Here is a 20,137-nt window from a genome sequence, read left to right as displayed (position 1 = left end):
GCTAATTTTCTGGCAGCAGAATAATACAGGGGAGTATCTCATGATTTAATTTCAACTAGTTCTTTTAAATGGCTAGAATAAAAAATTCTGCAGTAAGATTTTGTTATGTTTAAATACATTGCAAAGTGTTTTTAGTGTTGTATTAATAATGCTATTCTTAGATTGTGAGTACGGCAGAAGTAAGCGTATTGCTTTTGTTCAACTGACTTATGTTACATTATTTCACAGAAGATTGTTTGGAAAATTGGATAGAGCTCAGATTGCTGACACGGTTTATACAGATGGGAAAGAAGAGGCTAATATCACACCTAAATAGAGAGTGAAGTAGTAGCCAGTTTATAAAACGTGAGACAGTTTCTTAGCATAAGCTGTTGAGTTTCTTTGTATAATGTTAGATTCAAATTTTCTAGTGCTGAGATTTTTTCCAGATCGTGCAGAGATTAGAAACCCCAAGCTGTACATCAAATGTGCTGAATAACTGTGCAGTGCAGAAAAAATATATTTTGAGGTGGTTTAACAGCTGATCAGTATAATATATTTGGGCTCAACAAAACGTTTATTAGTTTAAGTATAAATATTTAAAGTTTAAAAGCATACTTTGAAATTCATTATCTGTCTCTTTTTTTATCATTTCTCTTCCCTGTCCTTCCTTCCTCTCTCATGCACGTGTGATTTTACAGAGTTCTTCACTGTAATTCCTGGCTTTTGAAATAGGAATCCCAGTGTGTTTTGTTTACAGACTGGAAAAAAAAATTAGGTCGTTTGATACTGGATGCTGTTTTCCTGTCCCTTTTCTTATTTGTGGGATTAAAGCAGAAAAACTGTATGGATGCTTAGTTTTAGATTACTGGAGCTACAGTAACATAGCCATATGTGAGGATGATTAAAGTGCAGATTAAGCTTTGAAAGGAGGAGTTTTTTGAATGTCTGCATCTATTTTACATATTGCTGTGTGTTTTCAATTGGCCGTATAGATATAATCATGCTGTTTAAATTAAGTGACAGTGTTCTGGAACAGAATTCTGCTGCTTACACATGCTTTTTGTAATAAAAATACAGGTTATTTTCTTCTTTAAGGTACATGTGTTTGTAATTTAATGGTTCAGTACTCGTTCACGCAGGGTACAGAGAGAACACTCATTCCAGGGTCTCAAGTACAGCGAATTTAATAATTCTCCATGAAAATGTGATTGTGGCTGATGACACTGACCTTTCAGAATTTCAGCGTAACCATTTGCTAGCTTCAAAGCTGCGTACTCGAGGTGTTTTATTACTTTGTCACTGGTATTAACACTTCTCTATTTCCTTTCCATTATCCAGCTGTAGTTTATAGAGTGCCTCACTAATTGATGTACAAAGCTTAAATCTCTGCTGTCTTGAATATGCTGTGTGGATGCCGACAGCTTGCTCTTTGGTTATGTGGTTGCATAACTGTTAGTAACCCTGCCAGTCTGCACCAGATACGTGATTTATGGCTCTTAAGGATCGGATTGAAAGCTTGGATGTGTTCTGTGCTGAAAACAGCCACTATAGGTCTGAGCAGTTGCACTGACGGTACCTGCTCTCTGCTGCTGTTGCTTGCAGGTTGCCTGGCTGTCCAGAGGAGTGGGAGAAATGTTTAATTTTGTGGATTTAACATTGTTGGAGGAGTGGAACGGTGGTGGGGAAGAAGGTGGTATTCTTGTGACCTGCTAAGCAGAGCCTACAAAGTCTGACATTTCTGTTTTCTGCAGGGCTGGGGAAAAGCAGTGTTTTAGGATAGTGGAATGTTTTGGGTCCTGTGATGTGATCTGAGAGTCTGCTGTCCAGTTCAGAGATAACAGAGTGAGTTCCCAAGGTGCCCAGGGTCAAGACAGCAGAGAGTGTGTCCCCAGTTCAAACAATGGCTGTGGAGGAGTGCATCTACCTGCTGGATGGTGGCAGGTGGGGCACTGCAGATCCTGGTATCATACAGCAAGGCTGCCCTGGGAATGCATATGTGTCCTTTGTGACAGATGAGGGGATGGTTTTACTGTTTTAGTATAAAGCAGTATGTCACTGAAAAAATCCTGGCACTTAAATGCCATTAGATTTATGTGTATCCAAGTGCACATCCAGTCATGACATTCTCCTTTTCACATGCCAGGTAGTACAATTTCAAGGACTCTTAGATTTAGCTCTCTTTAGCCCAGAGGCTTCTGACTTGCCAGTCTGTTGTAATGTCTGCAACCTGTGGAGCTCCCTAATTTCGTTGATTTCCTCATGGATGGTGATTGTTAGCAGCTATAGTGGCAAGTGGCATGGCAGTTCTCCAATAAAAGCCATGGGCAAGACAGGCAGTCTTCCCTGAAATCTTACATTTTGGTCATATCCTTGCTTTTTATCCCTCTGTGCTGGTTGAGCTCTAAGCATCTCGCTTGTCCGTGAGATGTGGCCTGGGCTTAAGTTTCTTGGAAAATCACGTTTCAGATTCAGCCTTACTTGCTGGGAGCTTTACGAATGCCAGCACGCTGGTGGAGTCTCTGGGGAAACAAATGATCTGCAGCAGGTGTTTTTGTCATGAAACCTCAGCAAATCTTAGCACAGCTTTCACCTAGTTGACTCTATTTTGTAGTGCACACAGTTACCTCAGAGATAAAGCCTGGACATGGAAAAGCTGCATTCAGAGGAATCGTGCTGTTCAGCTTAGACACATCTCCTTCACTGCTGTCTTACAGTGAGCTCGCTGCCTTTCGCTCCGTTTCCTTTGGGCTGCATGCACTGACAGTGCTTTGGTTCACTAGCTCCCAAAAATAAACTCCTAACCTGTGTGTTTTGGATGCATCAATGTACCCCTAATCTCAGTCTTTCTTAGAAAGCAGCATTGAGGCACTTTGGTTGCACAAAAAGCAGAAATGGAGTTTACCGTAGTTCTGCAATCTGCAGCCAGTTCATGGATATATGGTAAGTTGTAGCTGTGCCATTAGCAGCAGTGTAGATAAAGGTGAACCTTGACAGTACGTTGTCCATTTTGAAGCTCTCTTCTGACAGTGGCTGTAAGAATATGATTGTAAGGCGGGTGCAAATAACTGTGAAATTATTTCTTCACAGAAAAACTGATTCCTCATTGATTGACTTCAGTCCTGAAATATGGATATTAATCATAGAATCACAGAATGTGAGGGGTTGGAAGGGACCTCTGGAGATCATCGAGTCCAACCCCCCTGCCAGAGCAGGAAACGTTACAGATTGTGAAAAGAAGCGAAGCCAAAAACCCAACATGGTTTTGATTCGTGTAATTACCAATTGCTGCTCTGGATCAAAAGAAGAGGGGCAAAATTGCAACCATTATTTATACCCTGTTGGAATAAAGTATGCTACATAGAGTTCAAATGTAAACTCCCCTGCTCCTCCTCCAGGTGCTGGTCTGCAAATTTAGGGTTGGATATTCAGTGTTGCTCATATTATGTACCACTAGAAGAACATGTAGATGTGGGCACTGAAGTGTATATTTGGCTATTTTGAGCATAGAGAGGAGATAATGAGCTTATGTCCAGAATCTTGCTTGCCTCTTGAATGAAAGCCCAAGATCCTCAGCATTTCTTAATTCTTCTACTTACCTACTCATAAGAATGTGGCCTTAGTCACAGTTAAAAAACAAACAAACAAACAAACAACAAAGCCAAAACAAACCAAAGGAAAAGAGTTCACTAGCTGTATGCCTTCCCCTCAGAGAAACACAAGTTTTATTTATTGTTCTTATGGTTATTCTTTTACAGTGAAATAAATGCCCGGCTTGATGCTGTGTCTGAAATTCTGCTGTCAGAATCCAGTGTGTTTGGCCAGATTCGAAATCTCCTTTGTAAGCTGCCAGATATAGAGAGAGGCCTCTGCAGTGTTTTTCACAAAAAGGTATACCCATAATTACCCTAGTTTATTGTTTTCTAGATGACATCATTCTATCTTCATGTACTTCCATAGTTTTTGCATGTTCATTTAAAAATATTTTCTTCTTAGCAAGAGTGAGGCTGATGTAATAAAGGGATGCAAGTTTATAAAAATTATTTTTGCCTTTGGTAGAATCTTATTTTATTTGTTATCGATGATGTGCTGATAGAATAAATGTCTGAGCAGGGTTCTAGAATACATACATTGTATTGCTAATGCTAACAGGAGAAACATCTGTGGTACGCACGATTTACTGGCTGGATTCAGTGAGATGGGATGGTGCAATAGGTCCTTGCACCATCAATTATTTCCCTTTAAAACAAAGCATTGCATTCTCTATGCTTGTCTAAAATCACACTTGCAAGTGAAACCACTTGGCTATAGTTAGCTGTTTTCAAATGAATGTTAATTTGTTCATAAATTCTGTAATTTGGATCTCAGTTGCACATTTTAATAAGAATTACTTGTAATGAGACACTGACAGTTCTTAGTTGAAGCCGATTAATGTGCTAATAGCACCTGTGCAGTACTTCATGTTCTTTTATTTCACTGTTGTATTTAGAGGTTTTGACAGTTTGTTTTAGATAAAGGAATAGGTGGGTAGAAGGAGAGCAAAGTTGTAATTTCTTTGGATGGTACAGCACAAAGACTTCCTCTTTCTGAAAATCTGAAACTCAATTCTTGTATAATTTTTAAAGCCCTGATGTGTTGCAGTGTTAGGCACATGGAAAGACTTCCATTTTTCAATTAATGGAAACAGAGGTCCAGCCGTAATGAAGTTTGTGAAAAGAGGGAGTGTGCACCAACTTCATCATCCTCTAAAATCTGCAGTGTCCACATGACACAATTGTTCTTTCAAAACAACTGTCCAGGGATTAGATAAATTCACTTTTTAATATTTAACTCGTTTCAGGTTGAATGATATGTTATAAGGTTTGTAGGGATATGTCTGTATTTCACAACATCCTGGCAATCCTACACTGCTGTCCTGTGCTTTTTTTTTTTTCCCCCTGTACTAGTCTGTATCTGTTTCTTCAGGTGTCCCTTCCTGTTGCAGGGCTGCTTACTCTTCTCAGCTTTAAAGCCGGCACTTAAGTGGAACCATTCAGAGGCGCTTGATTTTCATGGGATTTTTGGAATGAGGTGACAATGTAGTTTGTCTTAACAACAGCCACTGTGTAGTGTGAAGATATGTGTTCAGTGAGTCAGATGTTGGAAAGAAGTTGCAGGACAGAAGTGCTCCAGCAGAATCCTTAAGAAGGGTAAATGGGGGGGGAAGAGAGCTCCAAGCACACACTTTTCCTTTGATGAATTAGCTTCACTTGGTAAAAATCTAGTTTGTCATCCATTGCAGAACACTGTGGAGAGTGCCCAAAGCACTGAAGATCTTAAGGACTTTGAGGAGATGACAGTGTCCCTGAAAGACAGGGTCTGTTTTGAATAAAGAATCAAAAGCAGACTCTGGGAAACAGATTCTGTAGTCTAGACAGACAGCGAATATGGAGCAAAGCAGATACATATTCAAGAACACAGAGTAAATGATTTTCATGTTGGTTTGTTTTTTTTTTTTCCCCAGAATATCCAATAAATGCTGCCATTTCAGTTCCCACTAGGAGCCTTTCCAGTTCTGTTAATTCCAGATGTCCATCTCCCACATGCTCAAAATGATGTTCCCTGCAGTTTCATTCCCAATGAGGGTTCCAAAACTGAGTGGAGCGCACTGATGGCTTAACTAAAGGAATATGCTGTAATGCAGGCTTGTTGATTCAGTGTCAGCTGCAGGGAAAATAGGTGAATGTTAGAAGTATTTCATCGTTCAGGCTCTTTAGACTTCAGTGACATTAGTAATTTGAGGAGGTATGTTTTACAGAGACCTCTCAAGCGTACAGAGGTGGCTGGATTGTCTCAGTTGTTCCAAACATCTTTTGTTCAGATCAGCCACTGCAGAACTACTGTGCAATGCACTTTGCACTAGTAACCTCTAGAGGATACAGAAAAAAAATTAAGTCAAAACAATGCTCTGTTTTGGAACTGACTTTGCAAGGCAGAGCATCCTTATGGGAGCTTTTCTGGTAAATAACATCATTGTACATTATCCTGGTCTGAATGTTAATTTTTTTTAAGTAAGTATGCTAAAGATTCTTGTCTGGTAGCATCATTCAAACTGTCAGTTGTTAATCTGACCCTGCACAAGTTCCCACTTTCCCAAACCACCAAAAACCATTGCCCATGTACCCCCAAATATGAGCAATCTGGAATTAGAACAGCATTCTTGTAGTGGGAATTAGGTATTACCTTGGAGGTCGTATGACGTGCTCTGAGTTTGCCTCAGCCTGGAAAAGGACTGTGGGAATGGTTATGGAGATAAGAGCAAAGTTACTGTTGCTATGGAGAGTGGAATTAATGCAAGGACTGGTGGTTGTTCTCAGTTCCTGCAGCTCCAGCACCTGACATCTTGCCAGGCAGAAACACTCTCAACAGCAGAATGGCCTTACCCTTCTCTATGGCAAGAGAAGGATGGCTGGAGATGAAGTGTTCGAAGACTTCTTGGTAACATTCAGAAGTTGACTTCAAAAGGAAACAGAGAGACAGGGAATTGTCAAGAGTTTTGTCTAAATAGTGCCTGGAGCTGATGTACAATTAGATCTTACTGGAAGACACATTGGCTCAGTGTTTTCCATAGCCAGTTCAGCCATGCCCTCTAGGCCCTGGAGAGAGCCACCAACTAGTAGAACAAAATTTAAGCCACATGCATTTCCTTTTGTGATCTACATCTCAGGACAGTGGGAAATACGAATGGCAGGACCCTACTTTTTTTGTCTCAGTTAAAGTGGTTACTGCTTAGCCTTGCCTTGGAGTGCACAGAATGGCAAGAGAGCAGTCAGAGACCTGTGCTTGAGTATGTCTAAAAACCAGTACAGAGTAAGCATGCCATCAATACTTTTAGAAATGTGCCCTACAGGGCAATCCTGCTGTTGCTTGCTGGTTTCATGCCTGGTTTCATGCAGTGTGTTTCGGAAGATAAATATTTATAGAGGCTTGATCCATAAATGTTTATCTTATTTGTACCCTTCACTCAGTAAACATTGTTTTTTGACTAAAGCTCAGTCACCGAAGTGGACAGGAATCATCACAGCAAATAGTCGTTGAAGTTACAGAACACATTGAAGTGAAGCTGTTTTGCTGAACTCCTCCACAAGGAGTGAGGTCAATAATCAGACCTTACTAGGGTGTGTAGTAAAATGTCATTTCAGTTTGTTCTGCTCCTAACTTCAGCCATAGGCTCTCTCTTGTTCGGAATTCCTCACAAGTTGCTGCAGTTGGCAAAACCTGTTCAGTTCTGAATCGGTCTCTAAAACTTTGCTGCCCACTTGCCAGGCTGGTTACCTGTGCGAAATAAAGCAGGCAGTTGCTACAAGGTGGGTATTTGCCTTTCAGTTTTCCAGTGAATACTTCACTACTTCACTGTTGTGCTCAGACTCCTCAGAGGAGAAGGGTGCTGCTCAGCTAGGTGCTAAGTGTTTAAAATCTTTCATGTAAGCTTGTCAACCAGAATGATGCTGAAAATGTGCCCTTCCCTGGAAGGTGTGTTTGATACTTCATTGAAGATGGTGTGATTTTTCAGAAGATTCAGAGAAAATGTTGTATTTCTGATTTTTTTTTTTCTCTTATGAAATCAATACCTGCCCTATATGCTCAGGGAATTAGTTACCTCTTTGTTTAGAATGTTTAAAATAAATCCTCCCCATAGCTTAATATATTGTTGACTTCAGCTAGCACATCTTAATTTTTTTCCTTTGTGCTTCTATGATACCAGTGTGGACATCTTGCATATACTATACTTTTAATCTTTTAAAGATTTTGCATAGCAGATATTTTTAGATTTGCAGTACTAAATGCTGATTTGAGCAAATTGTTCCCCATTAAGCTGATTAATATAAATAGTGTCATAACAACGGGACATAGTGACCTTAAAATTAAATACCTCATTTTTCCTAAACCAGAAATAGTATGCTCACTATACTAAAAACATAAAGGTAGTTATTACAGTTTGAAAGGAGTGATAAACGTATGCTGCATTTCAATTCCCATTTTTTTAGTTTGAAATTCTTTTAACTTGGAGGGGTCAGTGGCTGTCAGCTGTGGATCTCTGTGGCTCCCCTTTAGATCTGTTGGAAACAATTTCACTAATGCAGACAAGGCTAAATTGCTTTCAGTGTTGTTGTTGAAAGGGTGTTAGACCTGGCGTACTGCTGTGCGTCTTTCATGCGTTCTTCTCAGTGGCAGCCATACCGTTTTCAGTACAGTGTGATAAACTGCTGGTTGAAAACACTATTTGGCATGACTGTCAAATCTGAGGTTATTTTTCTAGTGCCAGAGAAGCTGTAGCTATCATTGATAGCATTTCAAAATCAGACTTCAAAAATAGCATTGAATAAGCTTGTGAGAATCTTCTGTGAATGCAAGACTATTAATCCTGCTTTATGTAAACCATTTTTACTGTATTTTAAAAGCTTCTAATTTATAACACAACTACACATCTTTTGTAAGGTTACTTAGGATTTAAATGGAATCAGTCCCCCTTTAATGGAGCCCAGCTTTTCAGAGTTATTTTTATGCATCTGTTCCAAGTTATCTGTTTGCTTAGTAAATCATTTCTGCAGTTGAGCTGTTAAATTTTAGATGCAAAGTCCTGCAGTGTTACTAAAACCAAGCCAGGGGAAACAGCAATACTCTGAGTAAGCACAAAAGGGGTATGTTCACCCTCTTTCTTGAGAATGTTGTGTTTAGCAAAGTTGTTTGCAGTAAAGCATGCTGAATTTCCCATTCTCCAAAGGTACTGTAAACTGTAGCTCACAGAAGAGTCAAACAGGTTTCAAGTCATTACATGACTATTACGCTGTGTAGGCTATCAGAGTTGCTGTGAGAAGCTTCAGCATGTTCATTAAGCATCCTTTGAGAAATCTCATGGTAACTTTCGGGGCTGTTTACAGTGTCTTTTGTACACAACCAAGTTGTGGGTTTTTTTTTTTTCCCCTGCTGATTCTTTTATAGGTGACACTGCCTTGAAATATAGCTTCCTCCCCTTATTGAAACCTCACCTTCACCAGCCTCACCACCCTTATTGAAGAACACCTCAGACAGGTGTTCTTATGTATTCTTCAGATATTTTCCTTTTCCCACCCTCATATAGGAAGTGTACTAATTAAGTCCCTATTTGGTTTGGTTTTTTTTAGAACAATTTAACAAAAAAACAAAACAAACACCACCTGCCCAACTGATGTATTTCTTACTGCCCATATTTGCTCATTCTTCTTTTCTGGACACGGTTCTCCTTTGAATCACTAAATGCTGTCTGTTGGAGACCTAGTTTGCACTCACGTGGCAAGGCTTCAGCCTTTGCCTCCTTGAGTACATTTTGTAGTCAAGGGAATTCTTGCAGAATTTTATCCTTTATCTGCATCAAGGTTGATGATGATGCAGTCAGTCATACTGTATTTTACTTTGACTTAGAGTCCAAGCCTGGATTTATCATTTGTTTAGTCCTTCAGACCTTTCCTTCGTGCTTTGACTTCAAATGCCATTGACAGATTTACTGCTTTATTATTTTGCTTTCTTTTGTTGTCAGAGCTTTTACAAGAGAGAATAAGGAAGTTCCAGATTTTCAGAAAGATGTTGATAAATTGCAGCAAGTGCAGGGGAGGACTAAAGTTTTCATGAGCCTGAATAATGGATTGTTTATGAAGAAAGATTAAAAGATTATAGCTTGGTTAAATTGATGATTAAAGGAGAACAGAGGTTTAGAGATATTTGAAGGGTGTTAAGTGCAAAAAGGGCATTGACTTAGTGTAATACAAAGGAGTAAAACTAGATATATTGGGATTAATTTAATGGAAGGGAAATTTAGGCTATCAGTTAAAACTTTTACATGATGATACTTTGCTTTATGGATTAGTTTCTGAAAGGAAATGGTAAGCACATAGTTTCTTGGGATATAAGGGCCCGAGAGTAGGCAAGAAGAAAACTCATGCAGAAGAACTGAGCAGTTGTAGGGAACCCACCTAATGGGTCTCTTCTATCCCTAATTTACCTAGATCTGAAACAAAGATGAACTTGGGTTTTCCAGAAACATTCAGAATGTAATCTCTTTGGCCTTCCTGAATGTCATGAAATATCATGGTTAAATTGCATATTCCTTTAGTCAAGTATCTACCAGCCTTGCCTGTTTGCTATGACAAGTTCAGTTCTTCAGCACACAGCCATGGTTTGGGTTAGTTGGAGAGTATCTAACAGATACTGGCTTTATGATTGCTTCAGTTACAGTTACTTACCCATGTGATTGAATACATTTTAAATGGCCAGGAATGATTTTTCTTTGATTTTTGTTTAATATAGCCTTTATGATAGAGCAAACCAGTGAACACAGCAATTAACCTTATAAATTATTTTCCTTCTAGGCTTATTGTTGTCAGTCACTTAAAACTTCCAGTGTCCGTAGTAGATTGCCAAGGCTGCAGGCTTATATGTATCTTTAGTCTGTGTTTATACAGCATGGAGGCCACTCTGCTGTCACTGGTCACAGCAGTGACATGTATTTAATGAGAAGAGGACTAAGTAATTTATTTTTTGTGGTTTTGAGAAGGTTGTGTTTAGGTGCATGTTCTGAAGGGCTGGTAGGTATTACAGAGCAGACTCATTTTAGGGCTTGCATATGTGGGGAGGAAGAGAAAATGTTCCTTTCCAGCCCAGCATTTTTGTTAGCACTTGCTTCCATGTTTGGGTGCAGAAGTTATTTGGGAGAAGTAACTACAGTGTAATAGATGAGAGAATTGTCTTAGTTCTTGCATAAGGGTGTGGGAAGGAAAGAGAAACAGAAGTTTACGTCTGGGGAGAAATTGAAAGAGAAGGGATGACAAAATATAAATGTAGATGTGTTTTATGAAATAGTGATTCACTGAAGCCTACATGTTCTATAATCAGTGTTGTGCTGATCACCACAAAATGCTGACCAGAAATGAAATTCTAGACTATATATGTTGCCTGGGTCAGAGAGAGAAAAAATGCAGGAAGAGAAGGATGCTACAAATGTGGCATACAAAGAATATTATAGTAGAAGCATTCAGTATATCCTACTCCCTTCCTTGCACCCTCAGGTGAGGAAAAGAAACTATTTTTTTCAGTGTTGTTAGTTGAACGATGAGAGAAGTTCAGAAGACTGAAGAAGGAATTTTTTTACAGATCAGTAAAACATGAAAAAATATCTGCATAATTATTTACAGGCAACTTTTTTCAAACCTTCTGAAATGGAAATGTCCTGGAGTGCCACTGAATTTGGCAGGGTTTGAAGGCATTAAGTGTCCATAGGACCAGGTTGCCATTTGGCATGCAAAGATGTTGTAGCACAAATGCAAACTTAGTTCTGTAAAGACCGTTTCAGAATTGGTATTACCTAATTAGTAGGTGAGGCAAGAGTACCTTAGGTAACTGCGAGCTGAATGGGACAACAGAGGTGGGGGATTAGGAGTGAGGGAAGAGTTGTTAACTGCTTGCAAAATCCTGACCCTGTCCACTGATTCTTGAAAATGAGCTAAAGGTAACAAACTGTGCTGAGGCCGAAGAGTGTCTGGAATCTAACAGCAAAATTTTTGGGCTGCGTCAGAAGTAGTATTAATGGTTAAGAAAGAAGGAAGAGTTTCTCTTTTACAAGTCACTGCTTTTGATGAGGAGCTGCTTTAGGGGAACCAATATGCTCCTACCCTGTGGATATCATGAAGGAGCTCTGAAAGCACTGTGTGCGCGCTGTTGGCGCCAATCTGGGAGAGTCCCGTGCGATGATACCCTGGCTAGCTGCCTGAAAGAGGTAGAAAAATCTCTTTCATAACTCTGTAGTGAGGAGAGGATTAAAGACAAAGACCAGGTCTGTGTATTCTCCTTAGTCTTCTCATCACACAGACCTGGGAGTAACCAGCGAGAGGCTGGAGCTGGCAATAGCTACAAGCACTTTAAGCAGTGACTGCTGGTTTTCTTTTTGTGTGTTCTTTTCTTTTCTTTTCTTTTCTTTTCTTTTCTTTTCTTTTCTTTTCTTTTCTTTTCTTTTCTTTTCTTTTCTTTTCTTTTCTTTTCTTTTCTTTTCTTTTCTTTTCTTTTCTTTTCTTTCCTTTCCTTTCCTTTCCTTTCCTTTCCTTTCCTTTCCTTTCCTTTCCTTTCCTTTCCTTTTCCTTTTCCTTTTCCTTTTCCTTTTCCTTTTCCTTTTCCCTTCCCCTTCCCCTTCCCCTTCCCCTTCCCCTTCCCCTTCCCCTTCCCCTTCCCCTTCCCCTTCCCCTTCCCCTTCCCCTTCCCCTTCCCCTTCCCCTTCCCCTTTCCCTTTCCCTTTCCCTTCCCCTTCCCCTTCCCCTTCCCCTTTCCCTTTCCTTTCTTATTCCAAGACTCTCCCTCTCTGTGCCTGACCTTGTCTTTCCAAACCCTCTCTTGCCAAAACAGCAGCCTGGGGATTCAGATAACAGCACATAGATGCACAAGCCCATATGGACAAGTTGTGGTACTCATAAAATTACTCAACCTGATTTTTGATGTTTGCACATTATTAAGCCCATTTTTCTGCTATTTGTCTACTGCATATGTGTTGCACATCTCCATCCAGCAACAGGAATAATGGAGATCGGCTCTAAACTGATTCCTAACAACAGTGGTTAAAACAATTAGAATGCTTTATTAACCTTGTGAATGTGATAAGATTATGCAGTTGTGTTACAGTCCATACATTTTAACTGTATTTCATCTTATTTCTCAAAAAAGCAAAAAACCTGTAGGATTTAATGAAAATATAATGCATTGTAATGATTTAGACATTGCTTCCCTTCTCAGTGCTCAGCCCAAGAGTTTTTCTTGATAGTCAGCACGCTGTCTCGTCTGAACTTAGAAATTCAAGCTCTTGTTCCAGTCATACATTCTCATGTGAAAACTCCTCTGTTACAAAATGCACTGTTGGAAATCCCAGAACTTCTCTCCCCAGTAAAACATTATTTAAAGATCCTTAATGAAGAAGCAGCCAAGTAAGTAGAGAAAATAGATGAATCTTCTGTGCCTCGTAGGCTTTCTGACTAAATGTATTCAGTTATGTGAATTATGCATGTTGTTTTAATACACCTTATTTTTATATTTTTCGTTTTATATTTATGTAGGTACGGGTTACTTACAGTTAAAGCAGAGTTTGTTGTTTTCTGCAGCTTATATTCTTTTTTTAAAGTTAAACTAGACGAGCAAGTATTTTGCCTAGTGGGTGTCTGCCTCAGGCTGAACAATTTTTTGTAAGTTTTTCAGCTGCTTTGAGGAATGAATTTAGAGCAAAATATGTTTTGCTTGTGTTAATTTGTTTGACTACTTTTTAATTATTTTTTTTAAATAGAGAAGCTATTCCTTTTGAAGAGAGACTTGACCTTTAGGAGAGTGGGTGCTCTGTTGTCAGGAATATGCCTTTTACTATTTTTGTGAAAATTCATCAAAGCTTTGAGTGCCTCCCATCCTTTTTTAAAAATCTCTTTACGTGCTCACTAAGGACAGGGAGTATGAAGTGTAACAGCTCTGAAGATTCCATGAAGCCGGTGTGATTTGTACCCCCTCAGAGCATTTCTGGAGTTAGTGTCCTGTTCATGGACTCCCTCTAGAGAATGACTTAAATGAGCACCTGCCTCAGGCTCTGGGTGTGATCAGGCTTTTCCCTGCAATTGCCTTCCTGCAGTCTTGGAGGTGAGCTGAAAGCATTGAGGCTATCTGCCCTTTTATGTCTTAATCCTGTCCTTTGTTGGTCCAAGAAAAAAAAGGGTAGTCAAAGGAAGAAGATGCTAAATAGGAATGAATATGCATTATAAGAGAGAGTGTCTCTAAATAACCTGTTGTCCACTGTTTCTTTTGAAGAACTGCTGCCTCCATTGCTACCCTTAGATCCTAGTTTTAACCCTAGGAAGAAGGTGGCAGCAGGAGGCTTAAGAGGCAGAGCAGTAAAGCAAGAACATGAGTTTAGTGAGGAAAGGATGTGTAAAAAACTCTCAGGGGACAGGATTTAAGAGGAGTACTTTGTGGCCAGTAAAAGTCAGTCTTTCTGAAAAAAAAAAGCGGTATAAAATCTTCTAAAAAGGTTCTCTCGTGGTGCTATGCACAGCCAGCTTTTCTGAGCCCTTGACTTTGCAGGATTTTGGTCTCCTTTCGTGTAGCTTCTGTTTACTCAACACGTTGAGAGGATGTTCTGAACACAAAATGAGTATCATTCAGCTTTATAGCCAGATCATCCTAAGCTTCCCTGCTATAAGCAAGTTTCCTCTAACTTTGAACATTTCCTCATGTGTAATGTTATGAGATATAATTGACTGTGATAAACCCAGAGATTCTTTGACGAAAGATGTGGTATATAGTTTAATGTGTAGTTATATTGGGGCAGCAGAGTCTTGATCTTTTATTTTCAAAACAGACTGAAAATAAACATCCAATTTATTTATAAAATCTTTATCTTTCTCCTGTTCAGATTTAAAATTAAAGAGATTTAAGAATTAAAGCGCAGAACTTTTATTTGCTTCTGAATTAGAGACAGATGCAAGCTTTATAAATTTAGAAGTTGAGAAGGGTAGAAATATTTGCTATGCCCATTGGACAGGTGGGATTATGGGATTTCTGCTGAAGCATGGTATCCAGTTATGGTTGTGGCAGGTTATGACAAAACAGATTGCATCTTAATTATACCAGATTTACTGTAGATAGGTTTAAAATATGGGTTTTTTCCGTCACTGTGTTGATGATGGCTACAATAGTGTACAAAAATAAGATACAATAGTCTAAGTAGAAGATACCGTCCTTGATCTGCAGAATGCATACATTTCATTTACCTTTATTCAAGATGACTAAAATAACTTATCTTTTGGCCTTTATATGTCTCAAACTTGTGTGGCAATATTATTGGTACTCAAAAAAAATGCTTCTTTCATCGAAATCATGGTGACTACTCATACATACAAGCACACACAAACTTGTGCACACATACGTATACTGCATCATGTGTTAATTTTGTTACATGATGTGGATAAAATCCTGTAGTAGTTTTCCAAAGTATCCCTCTGCTCCTAGGGAGTTTGAGATTGAGTTTTGTGGGGTTTTTTGAACTGTCGAATTTAAAATTATTGTTAGGCATCACATAGCAGTGACAGTCTTCAGAGTCAGCTGCTGGCTACTAGCGATCTTTTTTTTTCCTTGGATTCCCATGGAAACAGGTCTCATTAGCACAAAATCGTTTCTAAAAATTAGTATTGTATTTTAAAATGGCATCTTTACTGTCACTTATATAATAACTACGTCCATGTAAAGCAAAATTATATAATAACTCCGTCCATGTAACGCAAAATAAAAGCACAGCTTTGTCTTACCTGTCTGGTCACTGCCTCCAGTTGTAGTTTCATTCTCAGGCAAAGGGGTATCAGAGTAGGTAGAATATTAGACTTTTTATTACTTCCATGTTGTATTACTTTCCTTTTGCTAATTACTTGTTCTCCAAATATTAGATTTCAGGATAATTATGTAATTAACTGGTACCGTTTTGTATTTGTGCTAAAATACAACTGTACATTCCAATTAACTGAGGACTGATTGCACTACTTTTTATTGTTTGCCTGATACTTACTAGGATAAGTTAATTTTTTTTATATTTTTGATGACAACCATATTTTTAATAGCTTATTCAGCTTTCCAATTTTAAACATTTGAATGGCATTGTCTGTTTCAGGTTTCAATCCTGAGCTGAGATAGTACAGCCAAAACAATTCTGTCATTTTCTGACATTGAGACTGGAAAAGAGCATTGTTTTGCATGCATTAAAAAATGGCCTGGGTAATCTTTTCTTGAGAAAAGGAAGAAGCTACTCTGAGAAACTCCTGATGACATTCTGCTTTTATGAAGGCTTTGTGGGAGAGATTTTTCTTTGCTATCCTCAAGAAAATCTGCCCAAATTTGGCCAAACTCTAAATATGTCAAAAATCTGTGTTTGTGTTATGCAGAAATTATCTAGAACTTCACATTTAATCATGATAAAGATGTTGTTGGCATTTGGGATGCTCCAGTCTGCGGCAGCGATTGCATTCCAGAATTATGGATTGAGACAGGAGGGAATGATCTTTCATGTGCTTTCTTTTCTTGCTCCACTTGACCAAGGGAGAACAAATGGAAAGCTGCAGGGTGCACATTCAGAGAAGACCAAAAAAAACGAGTCAGCAGGGTTTGGTATAGAAGAACGAGCATTATGTGATAGAGTAGAAAGGAACAGGAATAGACTGGTTTTTAATACATTGCAGGGGAGTATCTTGGTGTAGCCTCTTAGAGTTCGTATACAAATGCCTTTCTATTTATGTAACGTGTATGGCAGCTTTCGGTAAATGTGCTTGTGCTATGACCACGTAGCAGAAAAGCTGTATTTAGAGGGGAATAAAGCTAGTGCTAAAACAAATGAGAATAACAAATAAAAATATGGACGCAGCCAGTAGAATCAGGGAATGTATCTTTGGTTTTGTCGTTACTTTATCTTATGCTTCTTACGGATAGGACTGGAGATAAAACCCAATTGTTCAAGGACCTTACAGACTTCCCTGTCATCAGAAAGAAAAAGGAGGAGATCCTGGATGTGCTTTCTAAAATCCAATTGCATCTGCCGGACATTCGTAAACAGATTAAAAATCCTTCTGCAGAATATGTTACAGTTTCTGGTCAAGAGGTAATATGGTATCTATTATGTATGACTGTACCCTTGCTTGTCTAGAAAACAAAAGTTAGGCTTAACTAGAACTCTCTTCATATAGTATGATACTTGATGAGGTCATTTGACTGTAATCTTTTGTACAACTTTAAAGAACAGTTTTGTGACTGTCACTTTTTTGTTTGTTAAGTCAATTATGTTAGTGATTTAAATAATAAAAACATTAGTGCAGTTGAATTTGGTTCAATAATGCTTTGCTTTTCTCTATATGTAAAAACACTTGCATACTTCCAAGGTTAATTATGTGGCTATTAAGTGCTGAAGTATTCTCAGAGAACCAGGAAGCACAGCATTAGGTTAATTTGAAGAATGGTAAAATGATTTGTAAGTACTGATTAAGACTGTAATTTGAAAGATGGGAGAGAAGAGGAACACTATTAAAGAATGATAAATGTTATTTTAATTCTTAGAAATGGTGGTTGTGGACTGGAGCTTTTGTTTGCTAGATGCTGTGCAAGTGTGGGCAGGCTGCGCTTCAGCGATCTGAGAAGTTCAGTGCAAAAAAAAGATCCTGCCAGATTTCTGGGGGAACTGAAAGGAGCAGTGGGGTAGCAGTGTTCAGCATTGTCCTTTGGAAACTGAGAGTAGGAAGGCTGTGGAAAACTCCAGAGAAAAGTCGGAAAAGAAAGGAGTTAGGAAACTGAATGAGAGTTGGGTGTAAAAGAGATGAATCAGTGAGGACAGGGAGGGAAGGAGCTGGAAGCAGCCCCCTGTCACATTGAGGACCTAGGAAGGTCCTGAGAAAGATCCAAGAGACCCATCAGGGAGCAGACAGGCAATGCTGAAAGTGAGAGAGAATGTGAGAAGAGATGAATTAGAGAGAGCAGCATTTGATGAAGACCTTGGGTGGGTATTTCTTTTGATGGCGAGGTTGAGAAGAGGAAGTATGTGGCTAAAGAGTTGGGTAGGCTGTCAGCATGGATGCTGAAGTCCAAGAGGAAACGTGGAAGAGTGTGTTTGAGTGTTGTATGAGGAAGGGAAGAGCCAGGATTTGAAAGGTGTCTCTCAGAGAGCTGGTTTAAGAGGTAGATGATGACGTGTGTGTGAAGGAAAGGAGAAGAAGAGGATTGATCAAAGAGAGGAGAGCATCTGAGGAAGTAGTCAGATGTGAACTGTACCGGAAGGTTTCAGAAACCACCAGTCACTACGTGCACACTTAAGAGAGGAGGCCTTTGTAGCAGGGGACAGCTCAGAAACCATTGCAGACAGAGAGATCTGTCTTGGTAAATTCATGAAAGCAGCTGCAGAGGTTATGGATATCTGTTATAGGATCATAGAATCATAGAATGGTTTGGGTTGGAAGGGACCTTAAAGATCATCTAGTTCCAACCCCCTGCCATGGGCAGGGACACCTTCCACCAGACCAGGTTGCTCCAAGCCCCATCCAACCTGGCCTTGAACACTGCCAGGGAGGGGGCAGCCACAGCTTCTCTGGGCAACCTGGGACAGTGTCTCACCACCCTCACAGGAAAGAATTTCTTCCTAATATCTAATCTAAATCTACCCTCTCTCATTTTAAAACCATTACCCCTCGTCCTATTCCTACATGCCCTTGTAAAAAGTCCCTCTCCAGCTTTCCTGTAGGCCCCTTCAGGTACTGCAAGGTGCTATAAGGTGTCCCCAGAGCCTTCTCTTCTCCAGGCTGAACAGCCCCAACTCTCTCAGCCTCTCTTCATAGGAGAGGGGCTCCAGCCCTCTCATCGTCTCGTGTGAGTGTTTCAGAGACATCAAAAGAGGAAGCAGAGGAAGGGTTAGAAAAAATGGTCAGTGAGGAAAGGAAAGACAATTGAAGTAATGGAAAGGGAATGGTACGGGAGGAGAAGAACATAGACATAACAAGAGTCTCTTTGAGTTGGGCTCTTTCTTCCTCAAGTCTGTACCATGTATTCTTCTTCTGTTATTGTAGCACTCTGATAGATGTAGTATTCAAACTCTTCTTTGCAACAGACCTGGGCAGAAGCAGGTTTATAGTTTGCTAGTTCTGGAAGAGAGAGAAGTTGCCAGGAAGCTTTTTCTATGCATCTCCCCACTCTGAACATCTGTTCAGGGAACAGGCCTTCTTGGAGGGGGCAAGGGGAGGGGAATTAAAGTATTTGCTCCTTCGTGTGTGCCCCCAAACCCGTGATTATGAATACATGGTTAGATTTTCAGTCAGCCCACAGTTTACTAACTTACACTTGTTAAGTTCCTGTTAGAGTTCTGGTGAAGATCCAGTTGACACATACTTTTTCCAAAATACGAGGTTCCACCCGTATCTATTTTATCTTTTGTTTCCAGGCCTCTAATGTAATTTGTAGTGTGAACTAAACAGGACAGAAAGCTGTCCAGATAGTGATAGTATTGCTGTTGGTTTCAGGCAGGATTTAGGGAGGATTGCTACGTTTGGCAAATGTTTGCTTCCTGCATGGCATACAGTGCTTTGGGAGTAGTTCATTTAATACTGCAATTATTTATCTAATAGGGCTAAGAATTAAAGGATAAAAAAGCAAATGCTTTTGTAGTTTTGAAGAAGATTGCAACCTCTTTGCTTGTTTCTCACTAGCCACAGAAACAAACCAGGCAGTTGAACAGGCTGTGTTAATTTAGACTGTTTTAAGTTCAGTTAGTCATCCAGCATAGACACAAATGTGTTATTATTTTCTGTCTTCCTTTCGTAAACACGGCATATTTAATTGTTTTGAGATGAAATTCAGGAAAAACTAATACCAGCACATCAGCAACACCACTAGTGGCAGCAGTAGTTGGCTCATTTGCAAATCTTGCAGATCTCTGCTTCTACCCATTTTCAGTCTTTTTATCTTATGTGTATTATGCAATCTCAGGGTTTCTACAGTACCGAATATTTTGAAGGTGTCTTAGGTGTAAATTAAGAACTAGTGCACTATGTCCTTGCTGGAGTCTCGTGCTCACGTTAGGATTACTCTTCTTGTTTGTGCTTGAAGGTGATTGCTGGACTGTTCTGGTGAGGTGTGGAAGGTTTTATCTAAATCGTACTAACTGTAATGGAAAAGCTTTGTCAGATGAGAGTCTCGTGGTCTTCTGTGAAGGTGATCACTTTGTGGGTTAATCTAATCTCTGCTGGAAATTCATTTTCCAGCTGAGTTCTTTTATTTGAGAATGCCTCAATTCTTTGACATCTAGGACATCAGGCTGTTGTTATAAAGATAACTGGCATGAATCATATAAAATACTGCAATAAACACATCATGTAAATTCCAGTGCACTGAGCCTCTTGCCATTACTGCTCCTGTTCCTTCCCTTTCTGACCCCAAGTTGATCCAAACTTGAAGCAGGGTACTGTAGATACAGTGCTAGCGTTTGAGATTTTGAGCGCTTGTCTGTGAAATGTTGTAGGTAACTCAGTATGAATCACTGATCCCTAGCAGAAAGGCGCGTCTGACTGATAAGGAGTAGCCTCAGTACAGGTGGTATATAGCTTTA

At 39.5% G+C, this 20,137-nt stretch overlaps 1 protein-coding gene across 4 annotated transcripts in view; it reads left to right on the top strand.

The window, feature by feature from the left end:
- The window catches only part of MSH3 (mutS homolog 3), a 143,747-nt gene that overhangs the window by 60,820 nt on the left and 62,790 nt on the right, over window positions 1–20,137 (top strand). For all 4 annotated transcript variants that reach the window (XR_011050092.1, XR_011050093.1, XM_068423375.1 and 1 more), the window contains exons 13-15: window positions 3,738–3,870; window positions 12,772–12,959; window positions 16,486–16,654. Coding sequence is in view for 2 of the 4 variants with exons in the window: in XM_068423375.1 (XP_068279476.1) it covers window positions 3,738–3,870; window positions 12,772–12,959; window positions 16,486–16,654 (490 nt within the window). In the remaining 2 variants the exon portion in view is untranslated. The remainder of the gene's footprint in view (window positions 1–3,737; window positions 3,871–12,771; window positions 12,960–16,485; window positions 16,655–20,137) is intronic.

The sequence above is a fragment of the Nyctibius grandis genome, chromosome Z, assembly GCF_013368605.1.
Source record: "Nyctibius grandis isolate bNycGra1 chromosome Z, bNycGra1.pri, whole genome shotgun sequence".
In the NCBI taxonomy this organism is placed as follows: domain Eukaryota; kingdom Metazoa; phylum Chordata; class Aves; order Nyctibiiformes; family Nyctibiidae; genus Nyctibius; species Nyctibius grandis.
This window is presented reverse-complemented; position numbering and strand designations above follow the sequence as displayed.